Below are 19,713 nucleotides of genomic sequence, written 5' to 3' on the forward strand. Positions count from 1 at the left end.
CATTTGCTTCCTCTTAACGTTCTTTATGGCTCATATTATGCCGCAGACCAAGTAATTCCATTGAGGATCAGCTTCCTCTTCATACTAGAAAGACAAGACGTTTAAGAGAAACGAATAATTCATACACAAAATGTGGAAAGCTACATTAAACAAAAATTCGTGCCTGGAAATTAATGAATGGATACAAACTACAGGGGAAATAGTATACTCAAATTTGCCAATGAAGCTACAACTTAATAATTTCTGTATCTTTGGAAAATGTAAAGAATAAGAAAAAATATATATATATATATATTATATGTAAAAGACCTATCATTTACAACTATGACTAAAAGAATCACCCGTCTTAACTCTATTATCTTTACTAAGGTATAGCTCACTTGCCCTAAACCCTATACAATGTCACAGGTGATGAAAGGTTCAGAACTATCAATGGCCAGAGCAACAAAAAATATTCCAACTTTCCTATTGTTACTAAGGGAACCGTGAGGATTCTTTCGTGAGTATTCACAGTGTCAAAAGAGCCTTACTCCTTGCCCTCATGTCCAAAAGAACCTATAAATGGTATTTGGGTTAGCAAAATGGAATCCACCAGGCGGGGAAGATGGGTAAGGTAATGATTCTATAGGAGGAAGCTGGAGATCCAATCTTTCCATCCCCAAACAAAATGCACCAACCTCGGGTGCAAGTCTAACAGTGCCGGTTTAAGAATGTAGTCTACCGCTGTCATTTTAAGAGTGAAATGTCATGCCATAAACAAGTATTCCAAGTCTTCTACAGTGAGGCGAGTCTGACGACCACCAGTTTCATCCTCTCCAAATGCAGATGCAACCATCTCCCTCTTCTTTTGCTGGTAATTCAAAACATAAAAAAATTAAATTAAATTAAATTAAAAAGATAAACCAAAAACAAGAAGAGCGAACATTTATTGCATGAGCAAAGGTATCAGACTAAACAAAAAAAGTTATGGGTGAAAGTGAGCATAGAAGTACTAATAATGCCAGGAAACCATTTCACCAGAGGCATTTAACCAAGCACAAACTAGTTTTGACTTAATTTTCCTGTAAGCTACCAGGTAGAGGTGTCCACTGACGGGACCAAATTCAGGCCAGGGCCTTGAAGAGCAAGCTCAGGCCTGTCCATAGGCCAGAACTAATTATACATAATTTTAAAAAAGAATCATGTTTAGTTTAGAATTATATTTAATAGAAATATGTTATTTAGATAAGGCTTAGCCCAGGCACAGGCTCAAAATTTTCTGTGAAGCGTAAGGACATCTTTATCCATATCCATCATCACATAACACCAATCATCAACTTGTCAAACCAGTAATCACATATGATCTTGAGCTTGATAAAAGTTACAGTACTAACTACGAAAGAGGCAAAGATAAAGGTGGTGTGCCCGCATAGGTGGGGGAAAAGCTTACTTGAAGAGCTAAAATACGATCTTCAACTGTATCTTTCACAGTTAAACGCAAAACAGTTACAGGGCGAGTCTGCCCAATTCGATGTGCTCTGTCAATTGCCTGGTCCTCAGTTGTAGGGTTCCACCAAAGATCCAGCAGAAGAACATGGCAAGCTGCAACCATGTTCAGCCCAAGACTAGCAGCTTTCAGAGACATAATCATAACAGACACCTACAAGCAAAGGGATCAAATTGCACACAAGTAAATCAGTGAAATCAGTAAACACCAGAATCTTGCACTCCCTCAAGATACCATACAAAATAATAGATGTCAAAAAATAGATGCTATTAATACCTCTGGTAGGGCGTTGAAATCCTTCACTGCTTTATCTCTAGCTGCAACTGACATAGTTCCATCAAGTCTTCTGTAATGGATGGAAGAACTTTTAAGACACCCTTCAAATAAATCCAACATCCTTGTCCACTGGGAAAACACTATGGCTTTCTCTCCAAGGACCTTACAAGAATCATTCAAACTTTCACCCGTACCAAAATTTTTTTCATCAAGAACACCATTTGGTGAATCACCAGAATGGAGATCGGACAAACCTTCCAGACACCCACTACTCTTTAAGCTATGATCTTGAGGTTTAGCTAGCAATTGCAGGACCTGAAGGGCAGCCTTAATTTTGGAAGAACCATACGAACAATCCTCAGAATGAGGCCCAATTACCTCAACAATTTGAGAACCAGAACAATTAAGGGAACTATCCTGACCAGGCTGCTCAGAGAGAGTGCTGCTTAAGGTGGCATTTGAAAACACAGAAGATGCACTGAGTCGAACTTTGCAATTTGTGGTCGGACACTGGTTGTCATCACCACTAAGATGTTCAGAGATGCATTGATTGCAGAAAACATGACCACAGACAGCAACAACAGCATCTTCCGGTGGATCCTACAGAACATAAGCACAGATGTCAGAACAGAAGATTAACAGTTCAAGGATAACAAAGAATAACTAAAAAAAGTTTGTCAAAAAAGAGGATTGACCAAAGACTGTTACAAACATATAAAGATAATTAACAATATTCCTAAAGAACAAGTACAATTCTTGAGATATTTACAACCATATAGAGATAGAAGGACATGAACCTCACAGGAAAAGGATTCTGTCAAAGCTATCATTCTTACTAAAATTATTATACAATTACACCATCAGCAAACAATTACCATGTTGATAGCATTGAAAAGGAAGAACAAGTCAAAATAGGCTAGGAGAACCCTTTCTCAGATGAATAAAGATCTCTGACGACACAGATGACTTAACACAATTTCCTGACATATATTCTGGGTCACCTAAGAAATTTGCCACCATTAATTACCCATGCAAGGCAACTTTCAAAAAAAAATTAGCCATGCAAGGCAAAAGAAGCCCCCCATATGATCCTACTGCAAGCATCACCCTCATTGAATGAAAATCATTATTTGATCACTCAAATAAATCTTTTAAAAACCATATGAACAGACAGAAATGTGCCTAGGCAAGCAAAAATCATCAAAAATATTGTAAAAGAGAAGCAGTTCTGAAAGCAGATGTAAACCAACTAAAGAAACAATCTGAAAATAACTCATACATTGCAGATGCCACAGAGTGCCAAAGATGCTAAACAACTCAGAAGAAATGTTAGCTTCTCCTCAGGAAGCTTCTTTGCAGTCTCAATCGACGAACTACATAAAGAGTTTGAATCAAAACCCCTGACAAGAAGAGGATGATCACAAGCTTGGCGAAGGCGCAAAAGCATCAACAAGATATTCACATAGTTTTGTTTGACAGTCCCAGCAGCTGCATACTCCTGATAAGGATGTACCATAGAAAATTAATATTACCACATAAACTATTAGTATCATTAGGTTAATCCTGTAAAGCTACAAGAAATGTAGAAGATCTGATATGAAAATTTAAATTTACTTTAGACTAAAACCATACTTTAAACTGATTACGTGAATCAGTCTCCAGTCTGGAGTAGAAATCACGTTCCTCCTTTGTGAATTCCACCTTTTTCAGTTCTATCACTTTAGGTGGCAAGTTAATGATTGGTTTCCCATCAAGAAGAGTACCTGCACAAAGAACACAAGGTGATCATAAGTGATTGTATTCAGTTGCAAGCTAAGAACAGCCTCAAGGAAAGTCTACAACAAGTGCTATACAAATTGGATTGGAAACATCACAGTAGAACCACATTTCACTGCAAGATCAACGAAAATTAACTGAGCATTTGCACAGTTAGTACCTTTGGTGCGACGTAACATTATTGTCTGCAAGATAGCTTGTAGTTTTGGATACCCTTTCCCTGGATTTTTAGTAATCGGGAACTTTATTGAAGAACAGAATGACTTGTAAGCAGCATATGGGTCATATCTCAGAAATCTGAAGTAGCTATAAAGATCATCGATGGCATTTTGAATTGGAGTCCCAGACAAGCACCATCTACGTTTAGCACGAAGGCCCCAACAGGCCCTAGCAACTTGAGTTCTATGGTTTTTGATGCTTTGGGCCTCATCCAGAACAATTCTAAACCATCCAACTTTTGCAAGAGGTCGAGAAGCAGAATCAACATGCAATTCATCCACTTCCTTCTTATGCTTCACTCCCTTTTTATTAGAACAGGGAGAGTATTTCCTTTTCCGGCTTGGTGGAAAATCCATAGATGATAAATTGTCACCTTCCAGCTTCCCTTTCTCATCATCATCTCCACGAACAGGAGGCTGCTTTGGGACCTCCATGCTAACAATTGAATATGTGGTCAGGACAACATCATACTTTGCTAACTCAAAAGGATCCTTCGTTCTGTTGCTTCCATGGTATACTAGAACGGAGAGATTAGCTTTGCTCGTCACCTTATTGTTTAACTCCTCTGCCCATTGCCGCAGTACACTTGTTGGACATACAATGAGTGTTCCAGCAGCTGGCCTTCCCTTTGCTTGCCCTGAGGGAGAAGAGCTTTTCTCTATAGCACCATTTGATGTAACTTGACTACTAACAGATTCTTGCTTCATCCCTTCGTTATGATCATCGTCGTTGTCATCCAAATTTAGTGTTTCAAACTGAACTTTTCTCATATCTTGAGAAGATGCTCTAGAAGATGGAGGCTTTTCCTTAAGAATAAGTGCAATTGTTGATACAGTTTTTCCTAATCCCTGCAAGAAAAAAATAAATTAACATAATTTCTAATGGTGTACTAAGCGTCAGACAACCTCAGAATATGGCAACTGACCTGATCATCTGCAAGAATTCCTCCCAAACAGTGCGAGCCAGCTTTCTCCTTCTGGGTCATCCATGATAATGCAATTCGCTGTTCATGAATAATGTTAGAAATTAATGGAACAGATACATAACACTCACAAATGAACATGCAAACAGAAACATACAAACTCACAAAATGAACATGCAAGAGAACCTTGGTACCCACTATGCAAACATACAGAAAATGGCAAAGCAACATGGAAAAACCAATTCTCAGCTTCAAAATCAACAGTTACACCATAGTTAAAAAATAGCATAGTACCCTAAAACAAACTACAACAAAAAAAATAAAATGATCTCTTCATCTAAGGTTTCTGCATCTACAAATAGTAAGGAAATATCTAACCTTTCAAAAAAATGTACAGTATTAAAAAGACCAACAGATTCAAAAAAAATAACATGGCACTGTTCAAATAAGAGGTTGGCAAACAATTACCATATACAACGACTTTTGAGTTAAAATTCATCCAACTTGATCAAGATAGGTATATTTTAGCAATGTTATTAGCTTGCCCATATTAGGTATTCATAAACCACCAAACCATAAACCATGTACAAATGTCCTTTTCCAATCAAATCTTCAACCAGAGCATTTTCCCCTAATGCAGATACCAATTCCCAATCTCTCAAGTACAGAACTTCACAGAACCTCAACATTCACACACTGAAATATGAAGAGAAAGTACAAGACAGAACAATTCAAACCTGATGTCGTAGAAGAGGTACTGTCAAAACACCATCCGGTGGACTAGCTTCAGACTTTGGCTGAGAAAGACCCTGTGATGAATACCACAATCCCATTAATTAGGTCAACATACAGCCATAAATACTACATATAGCAACCATTCCAATAGAAAAGGGGGCACTAATTTAGCTCAGAAACAAGGCAACATCAATGCTTTATGCACTCAGGAGTATGAGAGGAGCCTAAACATCCATCTTCAAAAGCCTTTTCACCTTGAAATATCTATACTCTCAGACCCCATTTAATGCAGAATCAAATTAGCCTTAATTTATTTTGAGAGTATCTACACTCTAAAGATTTTTAGTTGACAATTTTTTCTTAACACATTAAAACAGTTTATGCAGCAGATCTTTCATTCAAAAGCTCTTCTGGCCAAAGGCAAGGCCCTAATGCTTGAAATAAGAGGAAGCAGAGAGGGTATAATGACAGAAACCAAATGGAATAAACTTCTTTAGAATAATCTCTTTTAGATGACATCCTTCTCCAGAAAGTGCTTCGCTCAAAATCACAGTTGCATTAAATGGGGCTTCAAATGAGAATTGATCACAATCATCATTTAACATGCCTACACTTTCCCACTATTCCAAAGCATTATTTTGCCTTTGGCCAAAACAGACCAGAAAGAAGACATCAAAAAGAACATTCCAATGTTTTAAAAGTACTAATCAGAACAGGGTTCCTTCAAAGAGAACAGCAAATTATTAACAGCACTATTTTATTTAACCACTCCATGACTGCTAAAAGCAAGAAACAAAGCAATCTCAAACATACAGTACTAACCTGCAATGCAACCCGAAAAATTAACCGCTCGTCATTTCCCTTGGGCCTGATACCTCCCATTCCTGAGTTATGGAGGGGATTACTAAATGTAGTATTCGGCAAACTAGAAGTCTTCTTTACAAGCACCAGGGATTGATTTGTGCGGGCAGGTTGACTGATGTCTTCAAGTATACGTATCTCTGGTTCATCATCATCATGGGATCTGCAATCTGATGAATTGCTGTGAATAGATTCAGGGCTGACTTTTGAAAGACCCATGCTCCTTGGAGGAATCAACTTATTCTCTCTTTCATCCCCATAACAACCTAATTGCATCTTGGTTGAAGGAATTGGATGAGAGCTGGAAAAATATTGCTCTGAGGAAGTTAAGTTCAAATGTCCACCACCACCAAGGGATGAATGACTACTAACATTTAGATTAATATCTTGGTAATACTGAGGAGCATCCTTGCCATTAACCGTAAACTCCTGATTTGATATAGAAGGTGAAATATCAGACAACGAGTGCTTCGAGTCTTCATCAACAGATAATGAGTCATCAGCCCTGTTAGTAGACTTTACCCAGCTAGTTTTATCTAAAGCTTCAGCCGAATGGAAGAAGATGTTGTTTGAAATGCAAGAGTGAGAATGATCGAACGGCTGCACTGATCCTTTGCCATCAAAACATCCATCATTAGCAATGTATGACAAATTTCCACAGGCTGGTGAAATATGCCCATTACCTTTGCCTTCAAAATACTGTCGCTTTACATCAGAGAAATGAGTCATTGAGAGCCCTGACATGGACCTATTATCAGTCCCACCCTGAGCATTAAAAATTATCCTACTACTTGAGCATGCACTCTCAGTTGGAAATTCCACTACTTCACCTTCCATACTTTCTTCAAACATAAAATTTTGGGAACTAGGCAAATAGTGTGTTGAGCAATCAGCAAAACATGCGTCATCTCCAGTAGCACGATGAAGTATAACTGAAGAAGGATCACTAAAATCACTAATAACATCTGAACCATGACAGATAGTAGACTCAATAGAAGTAACATTATGTGAAGACATATCAGCACCGAAGGAGGGAAACTCCACAGACCTAGCCACGTCATTTTCAGTAGCTTCCAGGGTTTGCAAGGTATTAATTCGATAATCACCAGAATGTTCATATATTAAATTTATATTCTCAGCATCAGGGCTAAACAAAGCATCTGCAATATTCAGTAAACAAGAATCAGCATTTCAACACAAGTTTCAGGCACAGTATAGAGCATTCAAGCAATGATAAACAGAATTTCCAAACGCAAAAAAGAATGACATTGTTTATGTTTAATTAGGGAGTGTTTAACGTACTTTTGTAGTCAAACTCATCTGAAGTATTCTTGAATTGTATTCCAGTTCTATTATCCACAAGATCAAAATTTAAATTATCTCTGCGATCTAACACATGGTTTCCATCTATCTCAGCAAAACTAGATGCTGTACTACAGCTGGGCACCTCAAGCAGAGACATTCCAACCCCCTCTGTGTAGGAAGTCCCTTGACCAATTGGAAACCACTCTTTAAAACTTGCAGAGGATGTCTGGACTGGAGAACAATTCTGTGCAGACGATTCCAACTTCCCATGGAAATCAAATGAACCACCAACAGACCCAGCCCTAGCATCTGAAGCCTCGGAGCTATATCTTAAAAGATCTTCAAAACCAAACCCTGACGAAGGCAATTCTTTAAACAACTGAAAGCCTAAAATTTAAAACAAGTAAGAAAAAATCACAAGAAATTCATTATATCAAGAAAAAAGATAGAAAACTGTTTGCGCAAGAAACCTTTACCACTCTGAAAATGAATAGATACGGGAGCTGAGTCCCCTTGCAACATATTTCTGCCTGATGGATCATCGGGATTTCTCTGCAATTTGGCAAAGATAAGTTAAGTCTACCAATGACAGAATAAAAAAACAAAATTGAATTTTCATTGACAACAGGAGTCATAAAAAAGCTATGAAATTTCACTTCAGCCTTTTATAATCAACCGCATGCAAGCTTTTATTATCAAAAGTTCAAGTCAATTGCACTTTCAGTAACTTAAATGAGATGACTTCCAATTCCAGAATTACAAATTCACCAAGGAAGTGCTTGGAATTAAGATGTTCCAAAAACGAATTTGGAAGAATTCAATACTTCTCAAATCAAGCTCTAAAAAATCGATTTTCTCATAAATCAGGTAATATTAAGCTGTCACTGACTCGTTGCTTATAACACAATACGTGGAGATGAGTCAACTTGCTAGGATTTTCAATGCAGAGTACATGACCTATACAACGAAATTTCTTCAAAATTTCACACTTGATAGTAGAATTCCACCAGAGATTCCACACTCCAAACCCTAAAATCGGCACCGAATTTAACCGCGAGAAAATAACTACCTGCAGAGGATCAGAATTCTCTTCAAGAATGCGATTGAAGGTGTCTAGATCGATGCAGAGACTATCAGAAACGAGATCATCGAACTTATCATCGGTCGAAGGATCACCACGTGGCAAGAAACCGGAGCTATCATTACCGATATCCTCCCCCATCATCAACATCAGACAAAAAAAAAATCCGAAAACCCTAATTGCTTCTTTTCTGAAACCCTAACCGAAAGCTCTTGTAAACCCCAGCCAATTCACCAGAAGCAACAAAGTTTTAGATCCAAACAATCCCAAACGCATCGCTTCAGAGAAGAAAAGAGAGAGAAGTTTCCGGGAAAGTTCGCGTTTGGCAACTTCAAATGAGATGCGACCTTTTTTTTTCTTTGGAAAATAAGCTGAAAAAATAGAATAAAATTGGGAAGAGAGTCGTGATGAATGTGGTGGCCTTTTGGGGGGTTCAATTTGGATTGGTTATTGGAGAAGACTTTTTCGCAGACGAATTTTCCTTTTATAAAAATGAAATTTTTATTTTTTTATTTTTTTATTTTTTTAGTTTTTTTCGGTTGAGCGAGCGGGGAGGGAAAATGAGCAAGACTTGGTGATTCTACGTCGTATTGTCGTTTTCACATTCTTTTTTTTTTTTCTTTTTTTACGGGTGTTTCGAGAAAACAGGCTGGGGTGGGGTGCGCGGCGGAGTTGCGCCAGTCGGTGGAAGTGACACGCCACGCGAGTGAAACGCGCATGATTGGTGCGAGATTAAACGGCGCTGACTAGACCTTGCTTCAAATTCAAAGTCATGCATAAAGCTGGCAATTAGCATATGATATCCTGAATAATTAAATAAATTTTAATTATTTATTATATAATTAAATATTTATATTATAAATTAAATAAATTTGTAAAATTAATTATTATTTGTCATTTTTATGCTTAGATTATGTCACTTGACTATCAACATATAAGTTAACATTACCGGACATAAAATGATAAATTACATTCTAATTAATGATAATTCATCAATAAATAATTATAAAAATGTATTTAATTAAAAATAAAAATATAATAATTAAATATAATAAAAATTAAAAATTAAATTTTATATACTTTTTATACTTTAAAAATAAATTAAAATATCATTAAAAATACTCCAAAAATCAATCAAAATTACGTAACCAATGCAGATGACGACGATGCAATTGTTTTTTTATCTGAAAAGTGGAGCTCGACACGCGCCACCGAAAAAGCGAGTGAGATTCCAGAAGAAGAGGAGGAGACTTCTCTCAGTCATCCCTCAATTTTCTAGTCTTCCCAAAATAGGTGGACTAAATAGAAATTAACGTAGAAAAAACATATAACAAAAATAGTTTTCTGGCGAAGTTTCGTCAGTGATGTCAGGGAATTTACCTGACCGAGGACGACGATCACTTTTTTTGTCTTAAAGAAAGACACAGAGCTGTTCCCTAGGAGAGACCAAATCCTCAAATAATCAAACAAAAATTAGTGCGAAATTACTGTAAATCTAATTTTAACAAGTTTTTAATATTAATTTTATTACATTAAACCTAAGTGTAGAAGACAAAAGAGCTCACTCAGTTCATCAATGGCAGTTGGCACACGTCGCTGACCATTCGGTTTTGGGAAAGTTCAAGGAACAACACTCTAAGGCTAACGAACGCACACATCCCAAACAAGTACCAAAACCAAAAGCACGTAAAACGACAAGGGTACTAAAATTTTGTCATTGGCCTTATCTCCCTGTCGGGCATGACTTGTTCTTTAAGTAAGGAAAACATAACACACCATTAATATCATGTCTCATTAAATACTCATTATTTGGTTTTCCTTTCTATTTACGCTATTACACGGGATCATGCTCTAATGCACAGAATTAAAGTTAGATTAGATTCCCAAGGATTAGACAAAACCACCATGGGAGACCAGAAAACGGGGCAAATACCCTGTATCTGCATGAATCTTTTGGGTGTCTTCGTAGTCAAATAAACAAACGAAAGAAAGGCGACGCAAGCTGTCAGCTTGCAGAACATATCACGACTCCATTGTTGTTCTTCGGTTTAAATTAAAAGATTCTCGTTAAAAGCATGCAAATGCTGCGTCAGCCCATGGAGAAAACAATCAAAAAGATTTGGTATGCGGTAAAAGCCTTTTCACCTACTCTTTCTTTTAACTTTCCGATTAGTCTCATCGAACTTTCCCTGTCGGTTGTCACCCAATTTTCCAGATCATCAAAGCATAACATTTTCTCGGAAAGGGTAAATATTAGTAATGAATTGTCTTCAAAAGTGTACGGTGAGAAAACTTGTTCCACAATTTGTTGAAAAAGCTTTGGCTTCCCTTATCGGGGAAGCTCTGGCTCATTTTGTTATGCTTTCACAGTGGGAACAGAACAGTAGCTCATTATTGACTTTATGTTAGAACGAGTGGTATTTTTAATGCATCCGATAAGGTTAGTTGGTTCAATTATTAAATTTCTTTAACTATTAAAAAATTTTAAAAAAAATTATTATATTTAATTTAATTTTTTATATTTTTATTTTGAATCAAATTAATAATTAATTAAAATATTATTTATTTTTATATATCACATGACATATTAATATGACCACATGACAGTTTTACTTTAATGTTTTGCGACAAATAATATAAAATATTACCAGTAACATTTTGATTAAAATTTGTTAATCAACCGTTAGTTATCGAATATTTGGACTTGCTGAGGAATTAGATTCCACGAGGCCCATGGATCGAGAGACTCGGACTCAAAGGAATGAAAAGGAGGAAAAAAATATCTGAAGCCCAAATCTCAAGTCTCAACAGTGTCGGTTAAGGCCCATCAACCTTAACCGGATCCGATCCGCTACACCGATTTTTTTATTAACTATTTTAATGAAAAACAAAAACCCGAAAGCAATAAACCAAGAAAGGGGTCGCAGCAAGAGAAACTTCGAAACCCGAAGAACCGCTTTCTTTATTATTATTAATATTTATTTCAGATAAATATATAATCTTCGCAATTTCCGTTAGTTTCTAAGTCGACCTCTCTAAGGTATTTTCATTTCCTAACTTCAGCAAAAATTAGGGTTCTTATTTTTTTTTAGTGTTTTTTAGCAAATTGTTTGGTGGATTGTGGAGATGGAAAAGTTGAAATCTTTTTTAATTTGAAATTTTTGGTGTTTTTCCTTTTTTTTAATTAGAATCTGATTTTATTTTTGGGTAGTGAAATTTGAGAAGGTTTGGGAAATCAAATGGGAGTGAAGGTGGAGCACTGATGCCACCGTTCTGGATTGTAATTCGTCAACTAGTTGAAATCGAAGAACAAATGGTATCTTTCTTTCCCATTTTTTTTTTGAAATTTTGATTTGATAATTGGGGATAAGTTCATCATTGATTTTTAAGTTTTTTAAGAATTTGAAGTTGTTTAACTTTTAGCACCGGAGTCAATTAGTAAATGTTAGCTACGCCAAAATGTAAAGTTTTCTCTTATTGGATTATACTTCTGGGTGTTCTTAAAGCAATGAAATCTTAAATCTTGATGAAGTTTCTCCTTTTGAGTGACGGCATTTGATTTGTATTGTAGTATGCATGAGACTTGAGAGACATAATAGATTGCTTTTTAAAATGGAATGTATGTGGCATTGGATGAGTAATTTATGGGATGGAGTGTATTTATGTTTCGAAATTGTTCTGTTGACAGGCTACCTCGAAGAAAGTGATTACACGGGAAGAGTGGGAAAAGAGATTGAATGACGTTAAAATCAGGAAAGAAGACATGAATAAATTGGTGATGAATTTTCTTGTCACTGAGGGTTATGTTGAAGCTGCTGAGAAATTCCGGATGGAATCTGGAACTGAGCGTATCCTCTAAAAAAACCTTTAATAAATGCTTACCATTGTTCTTGTGTCTGTTTTTGGTGTATCTGTTTTATTTTTCTTATTGTGGAATAGCAGATATTGATCTTGCAACAATCACGGATCGCATGGCTGTTAAAAAGGCTGTACAATGTGGAAATGTTGAGGATGCAATTGAGAAAGTTAACGATTTAAATCCTGAGGTAGGATGTTCGATTACACTGTGACGGGCTCCATAACTATGAAAATTCTGTGGATTACTTATAATGTTGATTTAAGAATTTAGTTTTTCAATTGAACACAGGATCTCTTTCATGGTACTGATTTGTTGTTACCATACATCTTTGCTTCCACTAATTTGTTTCGAACTTTACAAAAATCTAAATTTGTCTTATGAATGTAATGGAAGAACATAATAATAAGTAATATGAAACATGTCACTGTTGTAACGTCTTTGTTCCAACTTCATGCTAATACGAATGAGTTAGAGAATTTTATATTCTGTGGTATCTAGTTTTAGCTAGAGGTAGATCAACTATTAGTACCTTCTTGTACTTCTAGTGAGAGTTGTTTTTCTTAATTGTTTATCACCAACAGTAGCAGTGAGAGAAGTTGGCTGTTAAAAGGGGCAGTCTTAGGTTTAGCTATTTCCATTTGAAATGATAAATCTCATATCTAGTGAGTGGATAAGCAATTTTTGGAATGTCAATAAGGGTCGAGGAATTCTTTCAGATATTGAATTTTTCTAATACATGCTGTAAAGGAGAAATAATGTCATACTAGTTTTTTTCGAAACTATCTTTACCTTTCCTTAATCATCTTTTTGCAGATATTGGATACAAATCCCCAACTCTTTTTCCATCTCCAACAGCAGAGATTGATAGAATTGATTCGGAATGGAAAAGTAGAAGAAGCCCTGGAGTTTGCCCAGGAGGAGCTTGCACCAAGGGGAGAAGAAAATGTAACTCTTCTTCATTGGAACATGAGAACTTTTTAATGCATGCTTATTTTGCTTCTTAAAATTTTATGCATGTAGCAGCATTAATTAGTTGTTGCTAATACTTCTATCTAAGATTACAAAATCTTTCTGCAGCAAAGCTTTTTAGAAGAGTTGGAAAGGACTGTAGCACTCCTGGCTTTTGAAGATGTTTCCAACTGCCCAGTTGGAGAGCTTATGGACATATCACAGCGCCTTAAGACAGCAAGTGAGGTGAATGCAGCCATTCTTACTAGCCAGAGCCATGAAAAAGGTTTGTCTGCTGTCTGGTATTCTTTATTTATTTATTTTGGTGGAGGGGATGAAGGATTGTCGTTAGTATGCCTTGTCATTTTAGAAGTTTGACCTTCCTGACTTGATCCTCCAACAATGTTTTAACAAGTTAGTTGGTACCGACTTTTCCAGGCTTTATCTTAACATTCTATTGGAAATGAAACTTTTAAGTCTGATACTGTATTTCTTACTGTGTTTTCCCTTCTAGAATACCTTTCTATTTATGCACTACCTACTGAGTTCTCGACAGGTCTGGCCTGTTATACCTGCTTATTAATCTACAAAAAGAAATAAAAGATTTGCTATCAGTTGCCATCAATTTGGCTTTTAATTTTGTGCACAACCCACTTAACATCATACTAGATATACTTTACAGATCAATTGGCATGTTTTGTCATTTTTTTTCTTTAATTCTTGCCACTTAACATTCATGCAGTTATCGTGTTACTTATTTATCTGTTTGTCCAACTGAACACTGTCATTGTTAAATTGAATAATGCCTGGTATGTTTATAGGAGACAAGAAAAGGTCAAAAGAAGCCTTTATGTGTTCTTGTGTGATTTCAGATGGCACCAATGATGATGTATTTTGGTTAAAGAATTTGGTTAATTTGGAGGGTAGATGTCAAATTTGTGCATAAAAAATCTGCTGCTTCTAGTCCAAATAACATTTTGATGTTTAACAAGCAGAAAGGATTTCTGATGCCTGTATATGCCAATTCTTTTTTGAATTCTGAAGTTTTACTTATTCAATGATACCTGCATGTCCCAATTTGATTAAAGTTGAGATTATTTCTTCCATCTTCAAGAGTTAATAAGATTTGCTTAATGTTTTGGTGGATCACAGACCCAAAGCTTCCAAGCTTGCTAAAGATGCTGATATGGGCTCAGAATCAACTGGATGAGAAAGCCACTTATCCCCGCATAAATGATTTGTCAAATGCCACACTCGAAGATCCCACAGTTTGAAAGGTTTGCAAGTCAGTGTGGAGGAATCAAGTTGCCTTGGATTGTCCAGAGCTAGAGCTGAACGGAATGAAGTGATCATGCTTGTAATCTCTTCAAGTGACTAGCTAGGGATTTGTTGGATGTCATTTGTTAAGATGTGGTTGGTGTTTATCTCGGTTTTAGAAGAATTTAGTAGCCTTTGGTTGGTGTTTACTTTGTTCTTAGGTGAAGTCAGTGCCCTTAAGCCTTTGTACAATTCATGATCATGCACTTATCCCCTTAATGGGGATTCCATTTGACAATTTACAGCCAAAAATAGAAAAGCTCAAAGCTGTGCTGTTATTCCTATGTTTACTGTAGCTGCTCTCCTTTTTAATTATGTCCATATTCGAAGAAAGGCTAATAGAAATCAACATGTCCATCTCTGGTTGTGCCTTGCATGTGAATTTGTTACCACAAAATTGAGTTGAAAGATGGACGAAAATTTTGCCTAGAAGGATGCAAAAGAACAAGAAAAGATGGACGAAAATAGTGTGAATTATTGGAGGAGCCATCGTTTCGCCCAAACTACTTGTCAAATGTCTACCAACCCAGCGAAAACCATAGCTACAAGCTTTAACAAAGAAAGAACATAAAGGCCTAAAGATTCATTTACGATTTGACCCAAAGAACATAAACCCACACGATGTTTTTGCACTCTGAACAATCCGGAAATCGAGCAGGTTCGATCGTATTTGCTCCTGCACCCGAATGGCAACAACCATCATCAAAGTTGAGAGCATAACTGGAAGGATCATAATGGAACTTGAACTGCTGTTTGCTCCTACTCTTCACAGCTTTCTTCAATGCGGCCTTGACTCTCCAAAAAAGACTTCGGCATTGCTTCTTACCATAACTATTCACCCATTCCAACCTTCCCATGAAATCCATATATGCTCCCAATCTTTCGTTTTTTCTCTTATTAGAAGCAAAACTCAAGGACCCTTTAGGCTAAAATGTGTAGACAAATGAGAAGAAAGACCAAGAGAGGAGGAGGCTTTTAAAATGGGGAAGGAGAAGCAGAATGGTTTCTCAATCCAGTTATGACGCAGAAGAGTGAAAGGAAGAATAAAAGACAAGAAAGAAAGAACTAAAAAACCTTTTGAATAGGGAGAGTTGAGATAAACAGAAAAGGAAAAAGAGGAAAAAGGAAAATGAAAGTAGTGCTGACTACAGACTACATGCTGCAAAGGGTAGATCTTTTTGGTCTTTCAAAGAAGCTGCGCAGCTTCACTTGCAGTCTCAACAGCAACGCTGCTTTTTTCCTTGGAATTACATTGGGATGCTAAAATTCCATCCAAAAGTGAGAGAGAAAGAGAAAACAAAAAAAAAAATGGATGCGGTACCGGGCAGAGAGCCTCCCCTAGGGTCGTGGTATCACCATCAGATACGTTGTTTTCCATGGAGAGGCATCTTTGATCCAACTACTCTCCTCAGCCCTCAGTACCTCGCAACTTTGTTCACTAAATCTTTTAATCTCTGTCAAGTTTATTTACTCTACTTGGTCACAACTTACAAGTAGATTTCGTGGTACTAGAAGTTGTTATATCTTCAAACTTGAATTTCTGTTTAAGTATCTGGTTTGGTTTCTCATTTTGTATGGAAATTTAAAACTTAAAACTTTATTGCTTGATACTTACTAGATTCTTTCTAATAAGTTCTTACATTTTCACTGTAAGTGTTTGTAGGGAGACAGTCTTTTGTATTGAATAGAGATACTTGTATTCTGTGATTATTTTGCAACGGTATACCTGGTCATAGCCTTGCAAAATGGCTGTACGGTGGGGAGCTCAGGCTCACCCTGTTTTTATCTATAATATATTGAAATTAAAAAAAAAAATGTTCTTACATTTTCACTTTGTCAGTATTTTTATATCCCTAACCAAAGATATGGTGGACACTGAATACAATTGGGGACCATTTGTCAGGTTCTGCCTGCTTGTATTGCCAAACTCCAAGCTTACCTACCGGACTCAGATTCCATCTTGGCTGTTAATATAGATTTCATTTAACAACCTGGTTATTGGTTAACCAATATGCTCAATAAAGGAAGCAAAATTCATGGCTCTTGATCCTCTTCTATTCAGAAAATGAAAATCCATGCCTACCCCTTTCTTGCTTTCCTCTTGTATCATGTTTGAGCGAGCAAATAGTAAGATGAAGTTAGGATATGCTGGTACAGTTAATCTTCCTGCCTTACCAAATCCAGCTTCTTTATGACTTTCCACCACAATTTCTTTCATTGGCCCTGCAATGGTCATTGGTTAAAGAGTGTTGCAGGCAGTTTAATTATTTGAAAGGTAGCTGGTTATTTGCACATGCAATGCAACTTGGTTTACTACCTCATAATATCACTCAACGGCCTTGGCTATTAATGGACCCCAAAGTCTAATGTCCAGCGCCTTTCATATCCAAAAACCAATTCCAAAGCAGCCATGCAACTCTACAGTGACCAATCAAAATCACAGTAATCCCTTTTGGAGTGTTTTTTCGACCCTAGAAGCTTGAGGCAATGTGGCTGTTTTGCACATAATCTTCTCTCCACCTTCTACTTCTCTCTTTTTGTCTTCATCTCCAAAGCCATTTTGCTTTTATATATTCTCAGTAAATTCCCTTTTGTCTCATTTAACAACTACACCCTCAATTCAATGCTTTGGCCTGTGTTTGTTTTTTTGCCCTTTTACTACTGTTGCCTTCTGTGGAAATTGCTGGTCCCATGTCAGATGACCGGTCATTCTAATCCAACAGGGCAATCTTTGTCCCAAGTTTTGGCACCAACCCTCCAAGGGAGTATTCAATTTCCTGGTTATGGTCCATTATTGTTGTTTTGGATTTGAAGTGTCGGGTTTATGCCACATGGCATATCTTCAGGTGGGTTCAACTTTGGATATTTGTGATTGGTAGACCTTTTCTTTTATCAATGGACTCATGGGGAGTTAGATTGAGTGGAGCTTTTTAGATTTACCTTAACGGAGCCAACACTGGAAACCATGTAAATAATATGCACAGCCAAATGAAAACAATTCGTTCAAGATTAAGCTGTCAGCTCAATGATTCCCATCTCTCTCAAAATTAGCTGGAGTTCCTGGTACCTGTGCTCTCACTTTCTATCTTGATGGTGGTTCCTCATGTGCCCTTTGCTGATTTCTCTGCAACAAACTTGTACTAGTATTTAGGCCCGCTGTTGCTATATATGAGCATCTCAAAATGATATTTCACTATTTTGGCCTCATTGCAATCTCATTCTGTCTGGAAAGTCGTTGAGCCACAATTATTAACTTGAAAACTACCAAACTGCTATTTCATTGATACCTTATTCGGGAGTTGTGCACATTTACAAGCACATGGCACCAAAGAAATCAGAACCCCCATACATTGGCGTCATGGTGATGAGAAATATACGTAGGGGCTTGCTCCAAAAAGAAGTTCGAAGTTCAAAACTAAGGGGTAAATGGGCTTTTTCTTAGGGATGTGCTTACCCTTGTAGGATTTTCATTTTCAGGATATGAATTTAGTTAGGGGCTCGTCTGCGACTGTTGTCAAAGTCCACAAGTTCAAATCTGATACATTCTCATGATTCAAGTGGTTTAAGTTACATAACATCTGAAGGAGTAAGTTTCATCCAAAAAGAAAGATGGTAATCACAAAACTCTCTTTTTTTTAATGTGCATGGAAAAAGTCAAGTTCAACAGGCATTGGTATAGGAATGAGCAGTCCATTGACTTTGACAAAACTGGATTAGCAGTTTGATTTGTCACAAGTCACATGCCATGGTTGCTGTCTGTTGCCTTAAACAACAAAAAGGTAAAAACAAAAGCCTAATGTTCTCACTTCTCAAATCCATATACAGGTCAAAAAGCAGACAAGAGATATATAGTTAGCATATAAAAGATAATAAGATCGGATCCCAGGAGCATGCCATCAATGGAAGAAATCTTAACTACTTTATTGGCATGAAGGAAAGGACATTCCTTGATAAGCAAACCCTGAAACACCTAGAACAGAGTTTTATGCCTGGCTTAATGAGAGCAAAAGTGTGAGATTCCAGATGCTGTATCATGCAGCAGTATCTCATATGGATTTGCTCCCTACTCCTTTTTTGAGAGTTCTTTTTTTCCTTTTACTATATTGAGTGTGGGTTCCAAAGCATATGCCTGCTCTTACTAGTGGTTACATATGTGTTCTTTGTTGAATTTTCAATGTAAGGATATATCAGAGCTAACTCTTTCTTTCCTTCCCTTCCCTTCCCTTCATCTTTTTAGAGAACAAAACCATATTTAATGTATTTTTATACGTGCTTTATGCCAAATGCATGTCGGGTGGTCGAGATTGTGGAGATGGAAGAGAGAGAGAGAGAGAGAGAGAGAGAGAGTATATGGACAAAATAGAAACTAGTATCTAAGCTTGATGAACCAATAACAGTCTGCCGCTGCGACTGTCATAGTAATTTTCTTGTTTATTCACTAAAAACTATGACTGAATTCATTGATGTTGTCGTGGTTTGGAAAACGGATTAACAAGGTTGAAGTGGTTGGACTCATTACTTTTGAATCTTAGATGCCCAGAAACCTTAGTCACCATGGCCCCCTGCCCCAAATTTGATGGTCATCAATTGGCTCGTAGCATCGAGGCATTGAAAACTACGGAGATCTTCCAGCTCATGACAAAACAATGCAACAGACAATAACCTACCAAAAACATTCAATCAAATGTTTGATCAGAAACATGAACAAGAAAATCCCATAGTTATTATCTCCAATACTTGGATGCTACGCACCGTCCAAGCTCAAATTCTTAGTCGATGCTTGCATACTCACAATTTTTCTTGAGTTATCCGCCATAACTTATTTCTATATCTTGCTCTAGTTTTTACATCAAATCGCCCATTTGACATCGAAACATCCATAGAAACCAGCTTAGACCGCCTATCACTTAATTGCCCCTGCTGCTCCA

The 19,713-nt window shown here is 36.9% G+C and overlaps 2 protein-coding genes across 6 annotated transcripts; one reads left to right on the forward strand and one right to left on the reverse strand.

The window, feature by feature from the left end:
* Positions 1-145: 145 nt before the first annotated feature.
* Positions 146-9,136, reverse strand: EDA16 (SNF2 domain-containing protein / helicase domain-containing protein / zinc finger protein-like protein). 3 transcript variants are annotated; one of them, XR_016027152.1, is made up of 13 exons: positions 8,650-9,136; positions 8,057-8,132; positions 7,578-7,967; positions 6,237-7,435; positions 5,417-5,488; positions 4,683-4,760; positions 3,699-4,605; positions 3,395-3,525; positions 3,042-3,260; positions 1,763-2,362; positions 1,430-1,639; positions 678-850; positions 146-555 (listed from the first exon to the last, which is right to left on the reverse strand). XR_016027152.1 is itself a non-coding variant. In XM_018123190.2 (12 exons), the coding sequence occupies exons 1-12, from the start codon at positions 8,809-8,811 to the stop codon at positions 746-748; spliced, it is 4,116 nt and encodes a 1,371-aa protein (XP_017978679.2). In that variant the 5' UTR covers positions 8,812-9,135; the 3' UTR covers positions 146-745. The 3 variants fall into 3 exon arrangements, 2 of the variants coding, with proteins under 2 accessions (XP_017978679.2, XP_017978678.2); XM_018123190.2 differs by having other exon boundaries at positions 146-850; positions 7,578-7,934; positions 8,650-9,135; XM_018123189.2 differs by having other exon boundaries at positions 146-850; positions 8,650-9,135.
* A 2,415-nt stretch (positions 9,137-11,551) lies between these two features.
* On the forward strand, positions 11,552-15,069 carry LOC18596912 (LisH and RanBPM domains containing protein). Of its 3 annotated transcripts, none has more exons than XM_007025660.3 (7): positions 11,552-11,701; positions 11,873-11,977; positions 12,350-12,509; positions 12,601-12,707; positions 13,334-13,465; positions 13,598-13,754; positions 14,621-15,069. In XM_007025660.3, exons 2-7 carry the CDS (start codon positions 11,924-11,926, stop codon positions 14,740-14,742), a joined length of 732 nt encoding a protein of 243 aa, XP_007025722.1. In that variant the 5' UTR covers positions 11,552-11,701; positions 11,873-11,923; the 3' UTR covers positions 14,743-15,069. The 3 variants fall into 3 exon arrangements, with proteins under 3 accessions (XP_007025722.1, XP_007025723.1, XP_088663735.1); XM_007025661.3 differs by having other exon boundaries at positions 12,604-12,707; XM_088807609.1 differs by lacking the exon at positions 11,873-11,977 and having other exon boundaries at positions 11,563-11,701.
* The last annotated feature ends 4,644 nt before the right edge of the window (positions 15,070-19,713 follow it).

This window comes from Theobroma cacao, chromosome 6 (assembly GCF_053813885.1).
Source record: "Theobroma cacao isolate CCN51 chromosome 6, ASM5381388v1, whole genome shotgun sequence".
NCBI classification, from domain to species: Eukaryota; Viridiplantae; Streptophyta; class Magnoliopsida; order Malvales; family Malvaceae; genus Theobroma; species Theobroma cacao.

Coding starts and splice junctions, on each gene's coding strand:
- EDA16 (XM_018123189.2), bottom strand. CDS start 8,811: ATGTTGATGATGGGGGAGGATATCGGTAATGATAGCTCCGGTTTCTTG. Junction 2,363..3,041: donor CACTCTGTGGCATCTGCAAT/GTATGAGTTATT, acceptor TATGTTCTGTAG/GATCCACCGGAAGATGCTGT. Junction 851..1,429: donor ATCGTATTTTAGCTCTTCAA/GTAAGCTTTTCC, acceptor TTGAATTACCAG/CAAAAGAAGAGGGAGATGGT.
- LOC18596912 (XM_007025660.3), top strand. CDS start 11,924: ATGCCACCGTTCTGGATTGTAATTCGTCAACTAGTTGAAATCGAAGAA. Junction 12,708..13,333: donor TTAACGATTTAAATCCTGAG/GTAGGATGTTCG, acceptor ATCTTTTTGCAG/ATATTGGATACAAATCCCCA. Junction 13,755..14,620: donor TAGCCAGAGCCATGAAAAAG/GTTTGTCTGCTG, acceptor GGTGGATCACAG/ACCCAAAGCTTCCAAGCTTG.